We start from the raw sequence: 15,810 nt of genomic DNA, 5'->3' as shown, positions 1-15,810 counted from the left end.
CTGATACTTCAGTCTATATGCAGCTTAGGTAAAGGGGCTGAAAAGCATCCTCAATGCACTAATTTTGATTTTCAGGCAGGTTTCTTTTGCTTTACCAAGCCTGCAGCATGGCTCCCCTGGAGGTTAAGAGTAACAATAACAGGCAGCATTTACTCAACGTCAACTCTATTCCAGACTAGTTTCTTACAGCATTTGATCATCCCTACAACCATATGAGGTAGGTGCTTATCTTATCCCTCTTTTAGGTATGGGAATAATAAGGCACAGAGAATATAAGGAACTTGCCCAAGGTGGCACAACTAGAAAGTGGCAGAACCAGGCTTTGAACTTTATGTAGAGGCTGTGCACTTAGCGACAAGGCCTGCCACTCGAAGTAAAGAACCTCCTTCTGGCAATATCTGATGGATACAGAGCTGAGGTGGGAGAGCAGATCTGTAGTCCTTTGTGTCCTAGCACTTTCTTGACCCCAACTTCCTGTTTCCCAACATGGAGGCAAAGACAACACTCATGCATAACAGACAAAATTGATGGGGTAGCAAATGTAAAACACAAAGCTTCATTCGGCCATTGCTGACTAGACTTTGGTCATCTGGATACAAATAGTAATTCACCTTTTTCTGTGTGAGTGGTTATATATGGAGGAATCATAGTAGAAGGGCTAGGATACAGATTTTAGATTGATTCTTTCACTTTCCAAATAATTTTTGGATGCCCAAAGTGATGTAAGATCTGTGAGAGGCACTTAGTTACTAACAATGTAAAGTTTGGAGAACCTGGCTTAAGCTCTTTCAAGCTCATTTTATAATGGAGCTGACACTACTGATCACAAAAGATTGTTATGAAAATTAAATGAGATAACAAATATTGTTTCAGCTCCTTAATTTGCCTGCTGCTGATAAAAAGAAAGTTTTGAAAAGTGAGCTTAAATTTACCTCTAAGTTATCAAGTCTCACAATGGCATACATAACACCGAGGGGAGCAGAGAAAAAGAGTTTCAACCAGAAAACCTATTCAGAGGTACAGGTAATGTAATTCCTTTCTCTAAACATTCTTATAGCCGATTACTTCTTCCTACTTAAGCCAAATAAGGGAGTTTCATATTCTCAGTATCATCCTATGACTTAGACACCACACAAGGACCCCAGGTGCCCAATTTGAGCAAAACCCTATTAACTCAAAATCTAAGACTCAAGAATTTCATTTAGGTTATTTTCAAATTTCCCTAAATTTCACATAGGCAAAAGATTGGCTGTGAGTTTTTGCTTTGCGTTGGTCTTGCTTGTCCCCAGTTTTAAGCATGGGGTTGCTGTGCACGCAGATAGAGGCCATGATTATTTCATCAAGAAGTCCAGCAGGGTCATCACTTGGTTATTGACCAAATGATGCAGCAGTGGACTCAAATCTAAGTGTAACCTGAACAACTGTAAATTTCACATTTCTGATTGAAATGAACAAGGGTAAATAAACAAGTTGACACCAAAAACTTATTTTTAAAGAGTTATCTTTAGAGCATGTCATGAAGTCAGTATAGTTTTACCCTCATCTTCTTGACACTCTTTAAACTCATTGCTGTATAGCAAAACTGATGTTCAGGATGATGAGGCTGAAGCAGTAGAAGGCTTTGGAGTCACACTAATCTCCAAAGATTAATGTTAAATACATATCATTTCATTTAACTCCCTGAAACTGGTAAATTCACACATGATGCATAACTCTTATTTTTTAAAGGGAGGATTGTTTTTATTTTATGATTTTATTTTATTTTGATGAGTGTGTTCAATCCACCATCTTCACCTGGAACTAACTAACTAACTAACTAACTAACTAGTTAACTTTCTTTCATTTTCACCTATCTCCTACCCCCATCCCTTTGGCAATCATCAGCTTATTCTCTATGTCTATAGGTCCTTTTCTGTTTTGTTCTGTTTATTCACTTGTTTTGGTTTGTTTACATTCCATATATAAGTGAAATCATATGGCATTTGTCTTTCTCTGACTTATTTCACTTAGTATAATACCCTCCACTCATGTTATTGCAAATGGTAAGATTCCATTCTTCTTTATTGCTGAGTAATATTCCATTGTGTGTGTGTGTGTGTATCATCTTCTTTATCCATGTATTCATCATACATGATACATAACTCCTAATTAAGCAAAGCTAGACAACTCTATTTCTTAATTATTTTGACTAAATGTCAGTTTATTGTACTTGAAAATGATAAAATACATTTCTTTTCAAATACCCAATATTGGAACTTTTTCCTCAGACTAGTGTTCCCCCCTAGTTCAAATTAGTTAGTTTTTATTAATGTTCACTGTTGCTGTCATGTGATGTGATTTTTATTAACAACCTTGTGACTATGCTTCTCTTAAGATACTTGGTAATTTACCATTGGTATTTAAGGATGGTTAGCTTATCTACACATTCACTTTTTATCTTATACTCATCTAAGACTAAAGCCTTAACAAATCTTACATTTTGAGTTGCACATTTTTTCATTTAAAAGGAGACACCCATAAATCTGAAGTTCTATTTGAATAGTTTTTATTTTTCTGGATGCCTAATAAATCTCAGCATAGAAGTATAAATTTCACCCTAGGAGATACTGAATTACAAGGGGCTAAATAGATGGATTTCTCTTAGAATTACATTGGTCTATTTAGCCATTTACAAAAGGCAAGAGGACCTTTTCAGAAAACATCTCACTGTTTAAAAGCATATGGTAATCATTAGTAAAACTAGAGTGGTTTGAATATTACACAAAGAATCAGATAAGAACATGTAAAATAGATCATTATAAATCCATTGTGGTCCCTGACTGTTGGTTGGCTTGTCTTTCATTCACTTACATGTTAAAGAATAGTGAAAGTTAGCTTACATTCCAAGTTTGGTTTGTTGTAGCCTTGTATCTCATTTCACAGGAAAGCTTGTCAATAGTTGTTTCACTATTCCAATGAATTATGGTCTTGGGCAATGTAGTATTTATATCCTCGGCTCTGGAAATGATGGATGCAGAAGGTATCACTAGAGAAAAATAAATAAATAAAAATCCAGCAATTTAAAAGTTGCCTGGGAGAAATGAGTATCTTTTCATCAACCTATAGACATGTTAAAACTCATAGCACTAAAAAAACAATTCCATGATCTAATTAACAATTAAAGATTTTTTTTTCTTGTTTTCTAATCTATTATGTAGGAGAAAATTGTGGTTATTAAGTAAAATTCTATTCAGTCCATTGTCCATCTTTTTTTTTAACAAGCTCTAATAGTCTTATCTTTCTCCCCACCTCCCACCCTCTTCTAAGCCTAACTAATGAAATGCCAGAGCCTGGCCTTACTAACAAAAGAGTGTAAGAAAGAAATAAAGGAGATAGGTCTTTTTCTCTGCATCTGTTTAGGGAGAGATGATGTTTCTCATCCTAACTTTAGTTCAGAGAATTTGACTTGATAAGATGTTAAATTGAGACCTTTTACAATAATATTTTTTTGTTCTCTGGTAGTATAGGAACATTTGTATGAATATTTATATTTATTGCTAACTTGTTTTATTCTCCATTAAAACAAATCTGTCCTTGACAGTATGATTTGAACAAAGGAAGTTTCACCAGACCCTAAGATTTTACCAATTCTTGCTATGTTCTATGATAATAACTTTCAAAAAGGAAGTGAAATTCTGATTGGTTATTATACTAGTTCTTTTGTTGCACTAGGAGTAATAGTGCAACAGGAATCTCTGTTTCTAACCTGTATAAATATTGAGTTGTCGGAAAAGTCATGACGTATTTTGTCTATGTTTTTCAAAGGTCATTTATTTAGATAAAGAACAAAGATCAATCAATGACATATTGCCCGTTTTGTTCAATAACCTTTTGCCATCTTTCAGTGAGCTTCATAATTCCTCGTTCATAGAAGGACTTGTCTTTATTTGTGAAAAACTGAACAAGGTGCTGATTTACAGTCTCATTTGAATTGAACGTTATACCATGCAAGGAGTTTTGAAGACAGCTAAACAAGTGGAAGTCTGACGGCACAAGATCAGGCCAGTATGGTGGGTGTGGCAACACATCCCATCCAAGCTCCAAAAATTTTTGATGGGTGATCAAACTTGTGTGTGGTCTCGCGTTGTTGCGATGGAACACAACTCCTTTACAATTAACAAGCTCTGGACATTTCTGGATGATGAATTTGTTCAAACTGTCCAATTGCCAACACTACACTTTCGAACTGATTGTTTGGTTCCTTGGTAGGAGCTCGAAAAACACCAGACACCTTTAAAATCCCACCACACTGAGAACATAACCTTCCACTGATGAATGTCTGCTTTTGATGTTGTTTGAGGCGAATTATCACGTCAAGACCAAGGCCATTTGCACACCACATTGTTGTAAACAATCCACTTCTCATCACCAGTTATCAGTCGCTTCAAAAAAGGATCGTTTTCCTCATGTTTAATGAGCATATTGCAGATATTTATACACACTGTCAAAGAACTTCTTTGAGTTCATGCAGAACCCAAATATCGAGCTTGCTTATGTATCCCAGCTTCTTCAGATGGTCATGAACACTTGATTGATGGATGTTTAATGTTTCTGCAATCTCTTGTGTCGTGTAACACGGATTTGACTCGATCAATTGCCTTTATTTTGTTGTCATCAACCTCGGTGGGCCTCCCTGACCGAGGAGCATTGTTGAGATCAAAATCACCAGCACGGAATTTCGTGAACCATCACTGGCACTGATGTTATTGCAGAGCATTGTCACTGTAAACTTTATGCAACTTTTCACAAGCTTGATGCACGTTCTTCCCTTTATGGAAGCAAAACAGAAAATATGGCAAAAATGCACAGTTTGGTCTTCCATCTTCAACTTGTTGTAAAATCTCCAAAACTCAACCAAATCACTCAATTTTTTTTTTAGAATGAGGCTAGAGCTGTCAGCTGTCAAATGACATAGCAATAACATAGATGGGAATGACTCTAGTACTTCCAAAAATGAACTAGCGCCATCTGTTGCAAACATGTGTCATGACTTTTCCGACAACCCAATACTTGAGAGTTCACACTTGCTTATTTAAAGTTTGTTCTGCCCGAACAGAATAAAATCATTGGCACTTTCCATTTCTCCTATATGCATGATTAGAATAATAAAAACCTATGAGTTTGCTACATGTGTTATTTAACGAAGAACTCAAGAGCTTTTATATGTGTTTTTTAGGGACCACTGTTGTAGTTTAATATTCTTATGAGTTCGTTTTCTTTTCATTTATTCTAAATGTATAAAACATTCTTTGGGAAAATTATTGTTTTATTTTCAATAGCTATTATCTAAAATTATGTGCACAGGTATATGATTTATAGAGAAATATAAATATTAAAGATTTGCTCTCTAGTCGCACAGTCTTAGAATAGAATCCTTGGGCTAAACTTACTAGCATAGGCTGGAAGTAGTAGTAGCAGAATTCGTCTAATTAAAGAGCTTCCTATACTGCAGTTTTATCATCTGAATGTCATAGTTGACTTCCTTTAGCTAGTATAAGCTTCTTGTAATAAGAATCAGTATTCAGAGATTCCTAGAGTCAGGGAAGTGGGTCCCTGTGGGGGTTCTAAAACCACTTGAACCACTTAAGCACCCTCAAGGCTGTAAATCATTCACAACCCTCCTGTCTCTCATCTCTAAGTTTGGCCTGACAGTGGTCTAGCAGCACAAGCATTCTGAGACCCCATTGCAGAAAGAAATATTCTGGGGAGGAACCAAAAGTCTGTTTAGTCTTATGAGAAATGCAGATCACAGTAAAGTCAGGTTTAACACAGTCTTAGAATGGAGCAAGTCAGTGCAGTAGAGAGCTACGCCTTCAGATTTATGAGATTACTTTTTTCAAATAAATATATGTTATATAACATGTACTTGAATGTGTAGTCTGTTCGAGCTGTTCTCTTTGCTAGCTATGTGACCTTGAGCAAATTATTTTCTTCATCTGTAAAATAGGCACAGTACCATTAGGGGCTGTTTCCAGAATTTAATGTGATATGCATGTTGTCTGGGACACAGTAGGTGTTCAATAAATGGGTGAGATAATATTAAGATCATAAAAAAATCACAATGATAATAATAAGGGTAATGTTACTAATAATAATTTAGTTCCTAAAACTGACATTGCCAAAGTGATACTGGACATGCTAGCCTTTAAACATCATGAATCCATTGAAGGGAATCTGTTTTAAGAAAAAGGCATATTGTGGAATCCTACCTACAAATATAAATTTACAGAATTGTGTAGATCATAGTCAAAAGAATGATAACTCCAATAATATACAATACAATGGAGTGATTTTTCATCACCATAGTCAGCAGTGTTTGTTTCCAAATCTAATATTCAGAGCATAAGGACAGATTTTTAGACCTATCCTGTTAGTGGAGATAGTTGAGTTTAGCCAAGGCAGAAGTCGCAATATTAGTTCCAGTCAAAGACCCTAGTGATCTCCAAAAGATACCCATGTTGTATCCCCAAAGAAGACATCACATCCCTAGATCATTAGTCAGCAGGAAAGTTGTCAGACACATTGCAATGTGCTTTTAAATAAAAACTGAGGATAGGAGTTGAGGATGTTGGAATTAGAGGCTCCCTAGTTCTGCAATCCCAAATTTCTTAATACCCCTTAACCTTGGTTTCCTCATGTACACATTATAATGTCTTCTACAAAATAAGGTTGTTGTGAGGGTTACATAAGATAACGCATGTAATAGCAGTTAGCACTGAAGAACGTGCTGCATGAATGTTAGCTTGCTGAGATCATCCTTAACACAGTACTCCCCTCTTATCTGTGGGAGATAGGTACCAAAACCACCAGTGGATTCCTGAAACCATGGGTAGTACTGAACCCTGTGTATACTATGTTTTTTTCTGTACACACATATCTATGGTAAAGTTTAATTTATAATTAGGTACAGTAAGAGATTAACAACAAAAACTAATAATAAAATAGAGCCATTATAACAATATACTGTAATAAAAGTTATGTAGATGTGCTCTCTCTCTCTCTCTCTCTCTCTCTCTCTCTCTCTCTCTCTCTCTCTCTCTCATAACATCTTATTGTATTGTACTCACCTTGTCACTTAAAGGAAGCATGTTATGGCTCCTCTTTGGTATATCCAAATTGCTAGCATCACTACTCTTATTCTTTGGGGCCATTATTAAGTAAAATCAGGGTTACTCGAACATAAGCACTGTGGTACTGCTACAGTAGACCTGATAACCAAGATGGCTACTAAGTGACTAATGGGTAGGTAGCTTATTACATAACAGGTGGAAACGGGACAAAGGGATGAGTCACAATCCAGGTGTAACAGGATGGCTGGAGATTTCATCACACTACTCAGAACAGCATACAATTTAAAACTTATGAATTTTTTAATTTTGGAATTTTCCACTTAATATTTTTGGACCACGGTTGACCAAGCATAACTGAAATCACATAAAGTGGAACCATGGATAAGGGACTACTGTGATAAAAACAGGAATAATTGGCAAAAGTACCTCTCAACAGAGAGTGATTCACACTTGGTATTCTGTGGCCGAACTCTGGCTTTAGAGCTGGGATGTAGTTGCAAAAGGCTCAAATTGTAAAAGGCTTGATTACTTTTGTAATATATCTTAAGGAAAAGACCAACTACAAGCAAAACTTTAGCCAAAAGATTGTTCATGACAGTATAGTTTATAATGGTGAAAATTTGAACAGTCTAAATATCCAATGATAAGTGACTAGTTAAAGACATTTATTAAAAATGAGATTGTAGATTAAACTAATAGAAATATTTATTCTATATTGTAAGTTAAAAAGGCAAGGCCTAAAAATATCTGAAGAAAAAAATGTTAACATTTGTTAAATTTGGCTGGTAAATATAGAGATGTCTACATAATTCTCTACAATTTTCTATGTATTTTGTAAAACTTTTCAAAATGAAAACAAAAACATAACTTCCACAATAGTGTATACAGAAGAATTCTTTAGTATGCTGTACTTTTCATAGCATAAGACTTATAGCACTTTATTCAAATCCTTATTTCTTTCCATCTTCTCTGGTAGATTGCAAGATATTTAGGGCAGCAGGTACCTTGTCTATCTTACTCCCCCTAGCCCTTCGAACAATGCCTGAACATAAAAAGTTATCAGTAAATATTTTTAAAAACACATACATCCATGTAGAAATTATGGGTAATTCTTGTGTTTTTTGTTTGTTTGTTTGTTTGTTTTATCATGATCTACAGGAACTTTCGGGAACTCCTTTCAGATCTAGACTTTATTTGAGTAGATCAGCATGAATTAGTTGTTTATTTATAAAGATAGTATAAAATTTATTATTCTTTACCTATATCATCCAGATGAATTTGCAGTTGTTTTGACTTCTCCATGCCTAGTACATTTGAAGCTTGGACCCAAACCAAATACATCTTGCCTCCTTGTAGTGAATCAATGGAGATGTTAATATAACTTGAGGTGAGAAATTGTTGTTCTTCTTCTGTCTCTAAACTTAAAAAGAAAAAAAAAAGATTATAATCACCAGTTATGTTTGGCTTGAGTTAATTATTCCTCAATTTTTTTGATGTTACCTTTTTAGCCTGCTTTCAGAATACAACATTTACTGGAAAATGAATCAAACTTGATTTTATTTTGAGAATTTTATAAAAGAATGTCAAAACTATCTAGGGCCACAGTATGACTTCCATGGCACTAAGCAATTTTATCTTTATAAACTCCTTCTTCTATTAAGAAAATAAAATAGTACATATGTGTGTGGGTGTGTTTATGTTTACATATATACGCATACATATGTTTTTATAGATAATGTGTTACAACTGTTGTTATAAAAGCAAATATATTAGTATTACATATTAAAACATTTCCTTTGATTTAACAATTCATTTTTTGCTTCTGATCTTAAATGAAATTAAACATTTTTGTGGACTCCTGAAAGTATTGTGGGCCCTGGGCACTACTCTGCCTATTGAATAAGTCAGCTGTAGACACAGCTTGAAATAAATGAGCATACTCTGGTAAGAGGATTGCTTAGGGGTTCAGTACAAGGGCTTTGAGTCAGACATTTCTACCAGATATAGAGTGAGGGGTAAGAGCGGGGTGGGGGTAAAGATGGAGTGAGAGTAGGGGAAGACTAAACTTCCAGGTAGAAAAAAAACAGCATGTTCTGAAACAAATGAAATGACATGCCATTTTTGAGAAAGTTCAGCAAGTTCAATACTCTGGAGCATGAAAGTGCAAGAAATAACTTGAAGTAGGGCAGACCAGGTCAAAAAGACTTTCTATGGATTTTGAAACTAAAACTGACTGGACCTGGTGGCTGATTGGATGAGGGGAAGGAAGTCACTTGCTGCTGAAGAGGATGGAGAAGACAGAGGGGAGACACCCCGTTTGGAATGAGAGATAGAGAGAGCTATTACATTATGACTTCAAATTATATTTATCTCAGTTTTTATAATTGAATGATTAAGGATCTCTAATCTGCCAATTAAACTTGGTAAACTTTCAAATCTTATCTGTTAAGGCTAAAATGTAAAGTTTTATTGATTGACATTGTCTTTGAACAAAAAGTTTGAGCTTCTCTTTTGAGTCTTAAAAATTTTCTACTCCACAGTATTTTACGGGGGGCAGGGGTTGGGAGAAGTGGAGAGGAAAGTACTGGGGAATGTTTCTTCCCTTATTTTCTGGTTTCTGTGTAGAGAGACTGGCCTTAAACCTCCCTTCTCTTGCCCTGCCTCTTTCTCACTCTTTCATTTTGAAAGCGGGGGTGATTCTGCTCAAGAAGAACAGGTCATGTGAACCTCATGAACCCTTCCTCTTTCTTTTTTCCTCGGAGTCAGAAGACCAGAGAGATGACCTGTTCTAGCCTGCCCTTCCAATATGCTGTAAGATTTAGAAGAGTGAGACCCCCATGTGGGGACCTGCAGCTGTCCAGTGCTGGCTATGATTGAGCGTGAGGGCAATAAATCTGCTTATTCTGGGAAGATTATTATAGTAATAGAAAGTCTACTTTTGCCACATACCAATGTCATGCTCTCCATTATCAAGCTTCATCAGTAGAAAATATTTAAAATTAAGTAAATATTTCAAATTAATTAAAATTTAAATATTTTTATATTTTAGGGGCTGCCTCTGGTTTCACTCAGTGGGTTTAGAACGCATAAGGAAAATATGCAGAGATATATATAGGACCCCTCTCCCCCAGGCTCTTAGACACCATTATCTATAAACAGATCCACTTGTAACATGACTGTTTTTGCTGGACTTCACTAAGTTTACATTTCTTGAACCCCTTGAACTACAAACTCTTTCAACTTCCTTTTCTTAAGCTTCTCAGTCAGCTGTCCTGCATCCTTGGTTACTCCATCCAAGTTACCATTTCAACGTGTCCTTTAAGCCCTTGTGATTTCTAGCTTCACTTTTCCCATGAAACTACTCTTCTAAAATGGCGTCCTTCCCAAGGTGAGTCCTCTGAATCCTCTTTTTAACACCTGTTCCTCTTAATTACTTAAACTCTTCCTTCCCTTGGCAACCGGGCCCTGTCGTATTTTCTGAGGGAGAGATCCTACATTTCTTTTTCACAGCTGCTTAGTGACATCTTCCCTCCTCAACCTTCCACCTGGGTTCCCCTTCCTACTCCTCTGACCCCACCACATTGAGGGTCAGCCCTTGGGACTTGTTTTTCCCATAGTTCTTTCCCTTGGCTAACTCATCTTCCCAGCTTCGATCGCTGTTCCACACATATGACACCCACATATCTCACTGGGAGCTGCATTTGAACGTAGCCTGAGACCAGAATTAAAGCACATGTCCAACTGAATTACCCTTCTGTGCAGATCAGTACTTCTTGCCAGTTACACCACTATTGTCAATAGCACACTGCCCTATCTGATCATCAGTTTGCCATTTTTAACAACTTTCTCTCCATCACCCTTAAGAGCCAACCAGAGAAGGTGAAGCATTTTTAAAAATATTATTTTCTTATATTTCCTTCCTGTTTTGATAGCTGTGGTCATGGTCTAGGTTCTACCTCTATATTATTTGTTTGGTATATTGCTTGTAGATTGTATTGCATTGTGAAAACTAACTTGATATAGATAGTCTACGTTCTTATATTTAACAAATTGAATGCTTCACAAATTTGCATGATCTCTTTGATCAGGGGTCATGTCCATCTTCTCTGCATGGTTACAATTACAGTATTTGTGCTGCTGAGGCAAACACCGGCCTAATTTCTTTATCTAATATCATCAACTGCTCTGTCCTAGGGGACTGACTTGATAGGCTTTGTGGGGAAGAAACAAGTTTAAAAATCACTGGCATTTTATCCCTAGGGTTCCCCTTCAGGTCCTGTTATAACTCTGTGTCTATGCAGCAACTCCTGAATTTCTCCAGCCAGGATTATAACTTGCCAGCTGCTTAGATTTGTTGGAATCCAGAGTGACATGCTTGCTAAGACACAGAACTTCAGGGAGGAAACAAGGAAGCAGCCTTACACTACCAAGTAATAAATGCACTTATAAATAAAAATACTACAGAAAATTATATTTTTATTTTTTAAACTTATTGCCACTATCTCGACAGGCAATTAAGAAATCTCTCTAAAGCTGAAGGGGTGGGTGGGTAGAAGGTGAAGGGGGGTACATAGCATGCAGATAGCAGCAGCTACTCTAGTTCAGCTCAGGTTTGTAACTCTCAGTGCATGTTTTCCGGGGCTGCCTTTTTCCTCTCGCCAGCAGGGGGATCATTATGAACACCATGAGGACAAGAAGGACAAATCATGGGGATGAAAAGCACAGGCTTAGGTTTTAGAGCTACGCTGAGGTTCAGACTCCAGCTCTGCCCCTTGATAAATTGCAGGACTTGGAGCCAGTTACTTAACCTCTATGTACTTCAGTTTATTTATCTGTAAAACAGAAATAATAACTTCGTTGTTATCATGAGTAAATGAAATCAATGAGTAAATGAGATAAGAAAGCACGGAGCAGGTGGCTTCACACATAACAAAGGACTTATTAAAAAACAATCATTATTATGAATTAAAAGGTATTTATGACATGTGACTTTTACACATGCTAAAAAATAAAAATGAAACTTTAAAAACTGAAGCAGGTGAAATTTTATATTGCTTGTGTCTGAAGCTAAATCATGCCATTAAATTCAAGCATTGACATAGTTGCCTTATATTTTTTCTGAAATAATGTGGAACATAAATTAGCAGAGAATTTGTTAAAAGGTATGTTAACCTCATGCTAAGTAAGAATTAAAATGTGGAAATGGCAACTATGTGTAAGTAGGGCACCTTTGAATATTTTCCAGTTAGAGAAAACCACATACATATTTTTAATTGATTTGTGGGTAATTCTTTTACCGCACATAATGAGACCACAAGTCAAAATGAAAATGTATTCTCAAACCAACATTAACTGTACTCAGTAGGTAATTTAATTGTGCTTTTAAAGCCTACCCTTTCATTAGCACCTAGACCACAAAGCACTATTTTAGGTGAAGAATCCAATAATAATGACTAACTGTACATTGGGAATATTTTTACATAAAACTGTAAATTACAAAGTTTTTGAATTTCTTATTTCTATTTTTATGTGCTAATTCATATACAACAGATTATTTGTTGAAGGAAGTCAGCATGATTTATATATTCTCTGAAGTTCCCTGGGCATCTTACTCTAGTTAAGAGATTTTCAATAAACACTGCCAATTTATGGTAATAATGGTGAATAGTGTCTTCCATTTATTAATCACTCATTCAACAATATTTACTTAATACCCACCATGCTCCCAGCACTACTTCAGACACTGGGGCTACAACAATGAACAAAACAGATAAAGTCCCAACCTTCGTGGAGCGTACATTCTGGTAGAAACAAATAAATATATATAGTATGTCCTGTGGTGATACATGTTCAGAAGAAACACCAAAAAGGGCTTAGGAAGTGCTAGAAGTAAGGGTAGGGGAGATTTTATGTTTTAGGGAGGTGGGAAAGGCCAATCTGAGAAGGTGACATTAGAGCCGCAAATAATCAAGTCAAGTGGCGACTGGACGAAGAGCCTTCTAGGCCCTTGCAAAGGCCCTGAGTCAGGACCTTGCTTGTCCCATTCAAAGAATAGTAAGGAGATCGGTGAGGCGTGTTCGAGTAAGGGAGATAGAAAGGGATTAGAGAAGAGATCAGAGGGTTATGGAGGCGGGAGACATGTAGAAGGCATTGTAAGGTCTCACAGGGCCACTGAAGGACTCTGGTTTTGACTCTGAGTGAAATAGGCGATTTTGAGCAGAGGAGAGACATGATTTGATGTGCCTGTGAAAAGAATTACTCTGGCTACTTGTGAATAACTAATAGGGCAAAAGTGGAGGCTAGGTCACCAGGCAGGAAGTTTTTACGCTAACTCAGAAGAGAGATGATGTGGCTTGGACCAGGATTACTATGTAGGTAGTGAAAAGGGGTCACATTTTAAAGCTAGGGATCCCGTAGGTTTTGCTAATCATTTGTAGAAAAGAATCCAGGAGGGCGCCAGTGATTTTGACCTGAATAGTGCAAAGGACAGAGTTGCCATTTACTGGCAAGGGGAATGCAAGTCTTGGGAGAGGAAACTGGGTGTTTGATTTTGCAAATGTTAACTTTGAGTTACCTTTTGGATTTCTAAGAGGAAATATTGAGTAAGATGCTAGATACATGGTAGCTGCAGTTCAGAAGAGATGTCACTTGGTGTTACTCTAAAAAATTTATGAGCTTTTCATGCACAGAGATGGTGTCTATTGTTTTTTGTAATCTCTAGAGTTTAAAATGGTGCCAAGAAGACAAAATGCTACATAAATATTTGCTAAGTTGACTTGACTAGAATGGAATGAAGGGCCACCATCATTCATTCATTTTCATTTAACAAGTATTTATTGAACAGAAGGCACTGTGCCAGATATTATAAGAGCTTCCAAGATAAAGAAAGAATATATTTACAGGAAGATGTTGAGGGTATTGAGATAACAGTAGGTAATTGCTTATTAGCATAATTCGTAAGAATACAGGAGGGCACAGGAGGGTATGTAAATGGACATGCAGCTCTGCTGGTGGGTACTGGGGAGAAAGGTACTGGGGAGAAAGATAGTTCTTGAAGTAATGCTGACATAATTCCCCTGCTTCATAACTTCAAGCCAACATCAGAAGGAAACCCTGGTGGCCCCTATGCTACCATAGAGGGAACTCTACCCTTCTGCCATTAGTGAAACAAGTGGGAGGTCTGAGGTACAATGCCTGTCAGTCTACGTGATTTTACTGGAAAATAGAACCATATGAGTTGGAAGTGAAACCTTGCAAGTGCTGAGCTCTACCTATCTACCAAAGGGGAAAATACATGAAGAACCCAGGATCTAAATAAAAGAGTCTTTTTAAACCTGATACTTACTACCTCAACCACAAAATTTATTATTATAAGTCAGCTTTTTTCTTGGAGGAAAGACCTTTTCACTAGTTAGAAAAACTCACGTTCTCTTCTCTAATTTTTTTCAATTCCTGGGTGTGTTTTTAATTGTAAGATGAATAGATGTTTATCTGTGCTTATAGGGGCTCATTCTTTGAATATGTTAGAGAAGAGCATTCATTTTTTATGTTAACCTTTCATGCCCTCTTTAAAATATGATAAGATCCCATTAATCTGTATTCCATTAATTCAGATTTTGGGTTAGGTTTGTCTGATTTGGGCTATAATTTACTGTTGGATTTCAGGAAAAACAGTGAAAAAAATTTTAATATATATTACCTTTCATTATTTAACTAGACTGTGAAGATAAAATGCAGGAAATGTCTATTTCTTGAGTAATCACTTAACAAATATTTATTGAGCACTTACTATATTCCAGGCATTCTAAGCTCAAGCAATACAGCATTGAACAAAACAAACAAAAATTACTGCCCACATTGAGTTTACATTCTAGTTTGAATAAATGAGTGAATTTACTATTGACATATGTACAACAGCTAGAAAATTACTGTTACTGATTAGAGCATATTTAACATCTCTTTCTAGTAATCTGTCCAAAATTACTATATTACTTGAAAATAACATAAATAAAATTGTTTATAATATCCTATAAGTGATCATTTTTAAAATGGCTTTACATTAATCTTTTTACCCAAATCAGTCAGGTTTTAAAGATAGAACAAATCAAATAAGCCTAGGGAGTCAGCCTTGAGTGTCACCATAATACTTTAACATTGTCTTTTTGTTCTTAACATATTAAGCATTTCCTATATGCAAACCATTTCCTATAATTTGCTTTCTTATAAGTTTTATAACAACCTAGTATGGTATTACTTACTCTCATTTCACAGGAGGCTGAGGCTCAGCAAAGCTAATTAATTTTTCCCAGATCACACAGCTAACTATGGCAGATAATGTTGGATAAAAGTACTAAGCTCCATCTATAATGCACTTGGATGAGAAGCCTGGAGGTATAGCATCTGAGGACTAAAGCCAATGCTTAAGATTACAGAGGAGAAAGGTGGAAATAGCCTGGGTCCTTGGAAAGTCATTTAATTATCATGTCAGCTCTGTACTACCTATGACCATGGCCTGATAAAAATAAAGCCCCAATATGAATGGACCTAGAAGGTATTATGCTAAGGAAATAAGTCAAAGAAAGAAAGACAAATACCATATGATTTCACTTATATGTGGAATCTAAAAAATAAAATAAATAAACAAAACAGAAGCAAACTCATAGATACAGAGAATAAACTGGTGGTTGCCAGATAAGAGTGG

General features: G+C 36.1%; 1 protein-coding gene across 1 annotated transcript in view; it reads right to left on the bottom strand.

Moving 5' to 3' along the window:
• IL23R (interleukin 23 receptor) overlaps positions 1-15,810 on the bottom strand; it is a 55,002-nt gene that overhangs the window by 28,405 nt on the left and 10,787 nt on the right. The window contains exons 5-6 of the mRNA XM_019646776.1: positions 8,369-8,529; positions 2,880-3,025 (exon numbers count right to left, since the gene is read on the bottom strand). Of these exons, the coding sequence (XP_019502321.1) occupies positions 2,880-3,025; positions 8,369-8,529 (307 nt within the window). The remainder of the gene's footprint in view (positions 1-2,879; positions 3,026-8,368; positions 8,530-15,810) is intronic.

The sequence above is a fragment of the Hipposideros armiger genome, unplaced genomic scaffold (assembly GCF_001890085.2).
Source record: "Hipposideros armiger isolate ML-2016 unplaced genomic scaffold, ASM189008v1 scaffold_106, whole genome shotgun sequence".
In the NCBI taxonomy this organism is placed as follows: domain Eukaryota; kingdom Metazoa; phylum Chordata; class Mammalia; order Chiroptera; family Hipposideridae; genus Hipposideros; species Hipposideros armiger.
The sequence above is the reverse complement of the archived record's forward strand: the minus strand, read 5'-3'. Positions and strand labels throughout refer to the sequence as shown.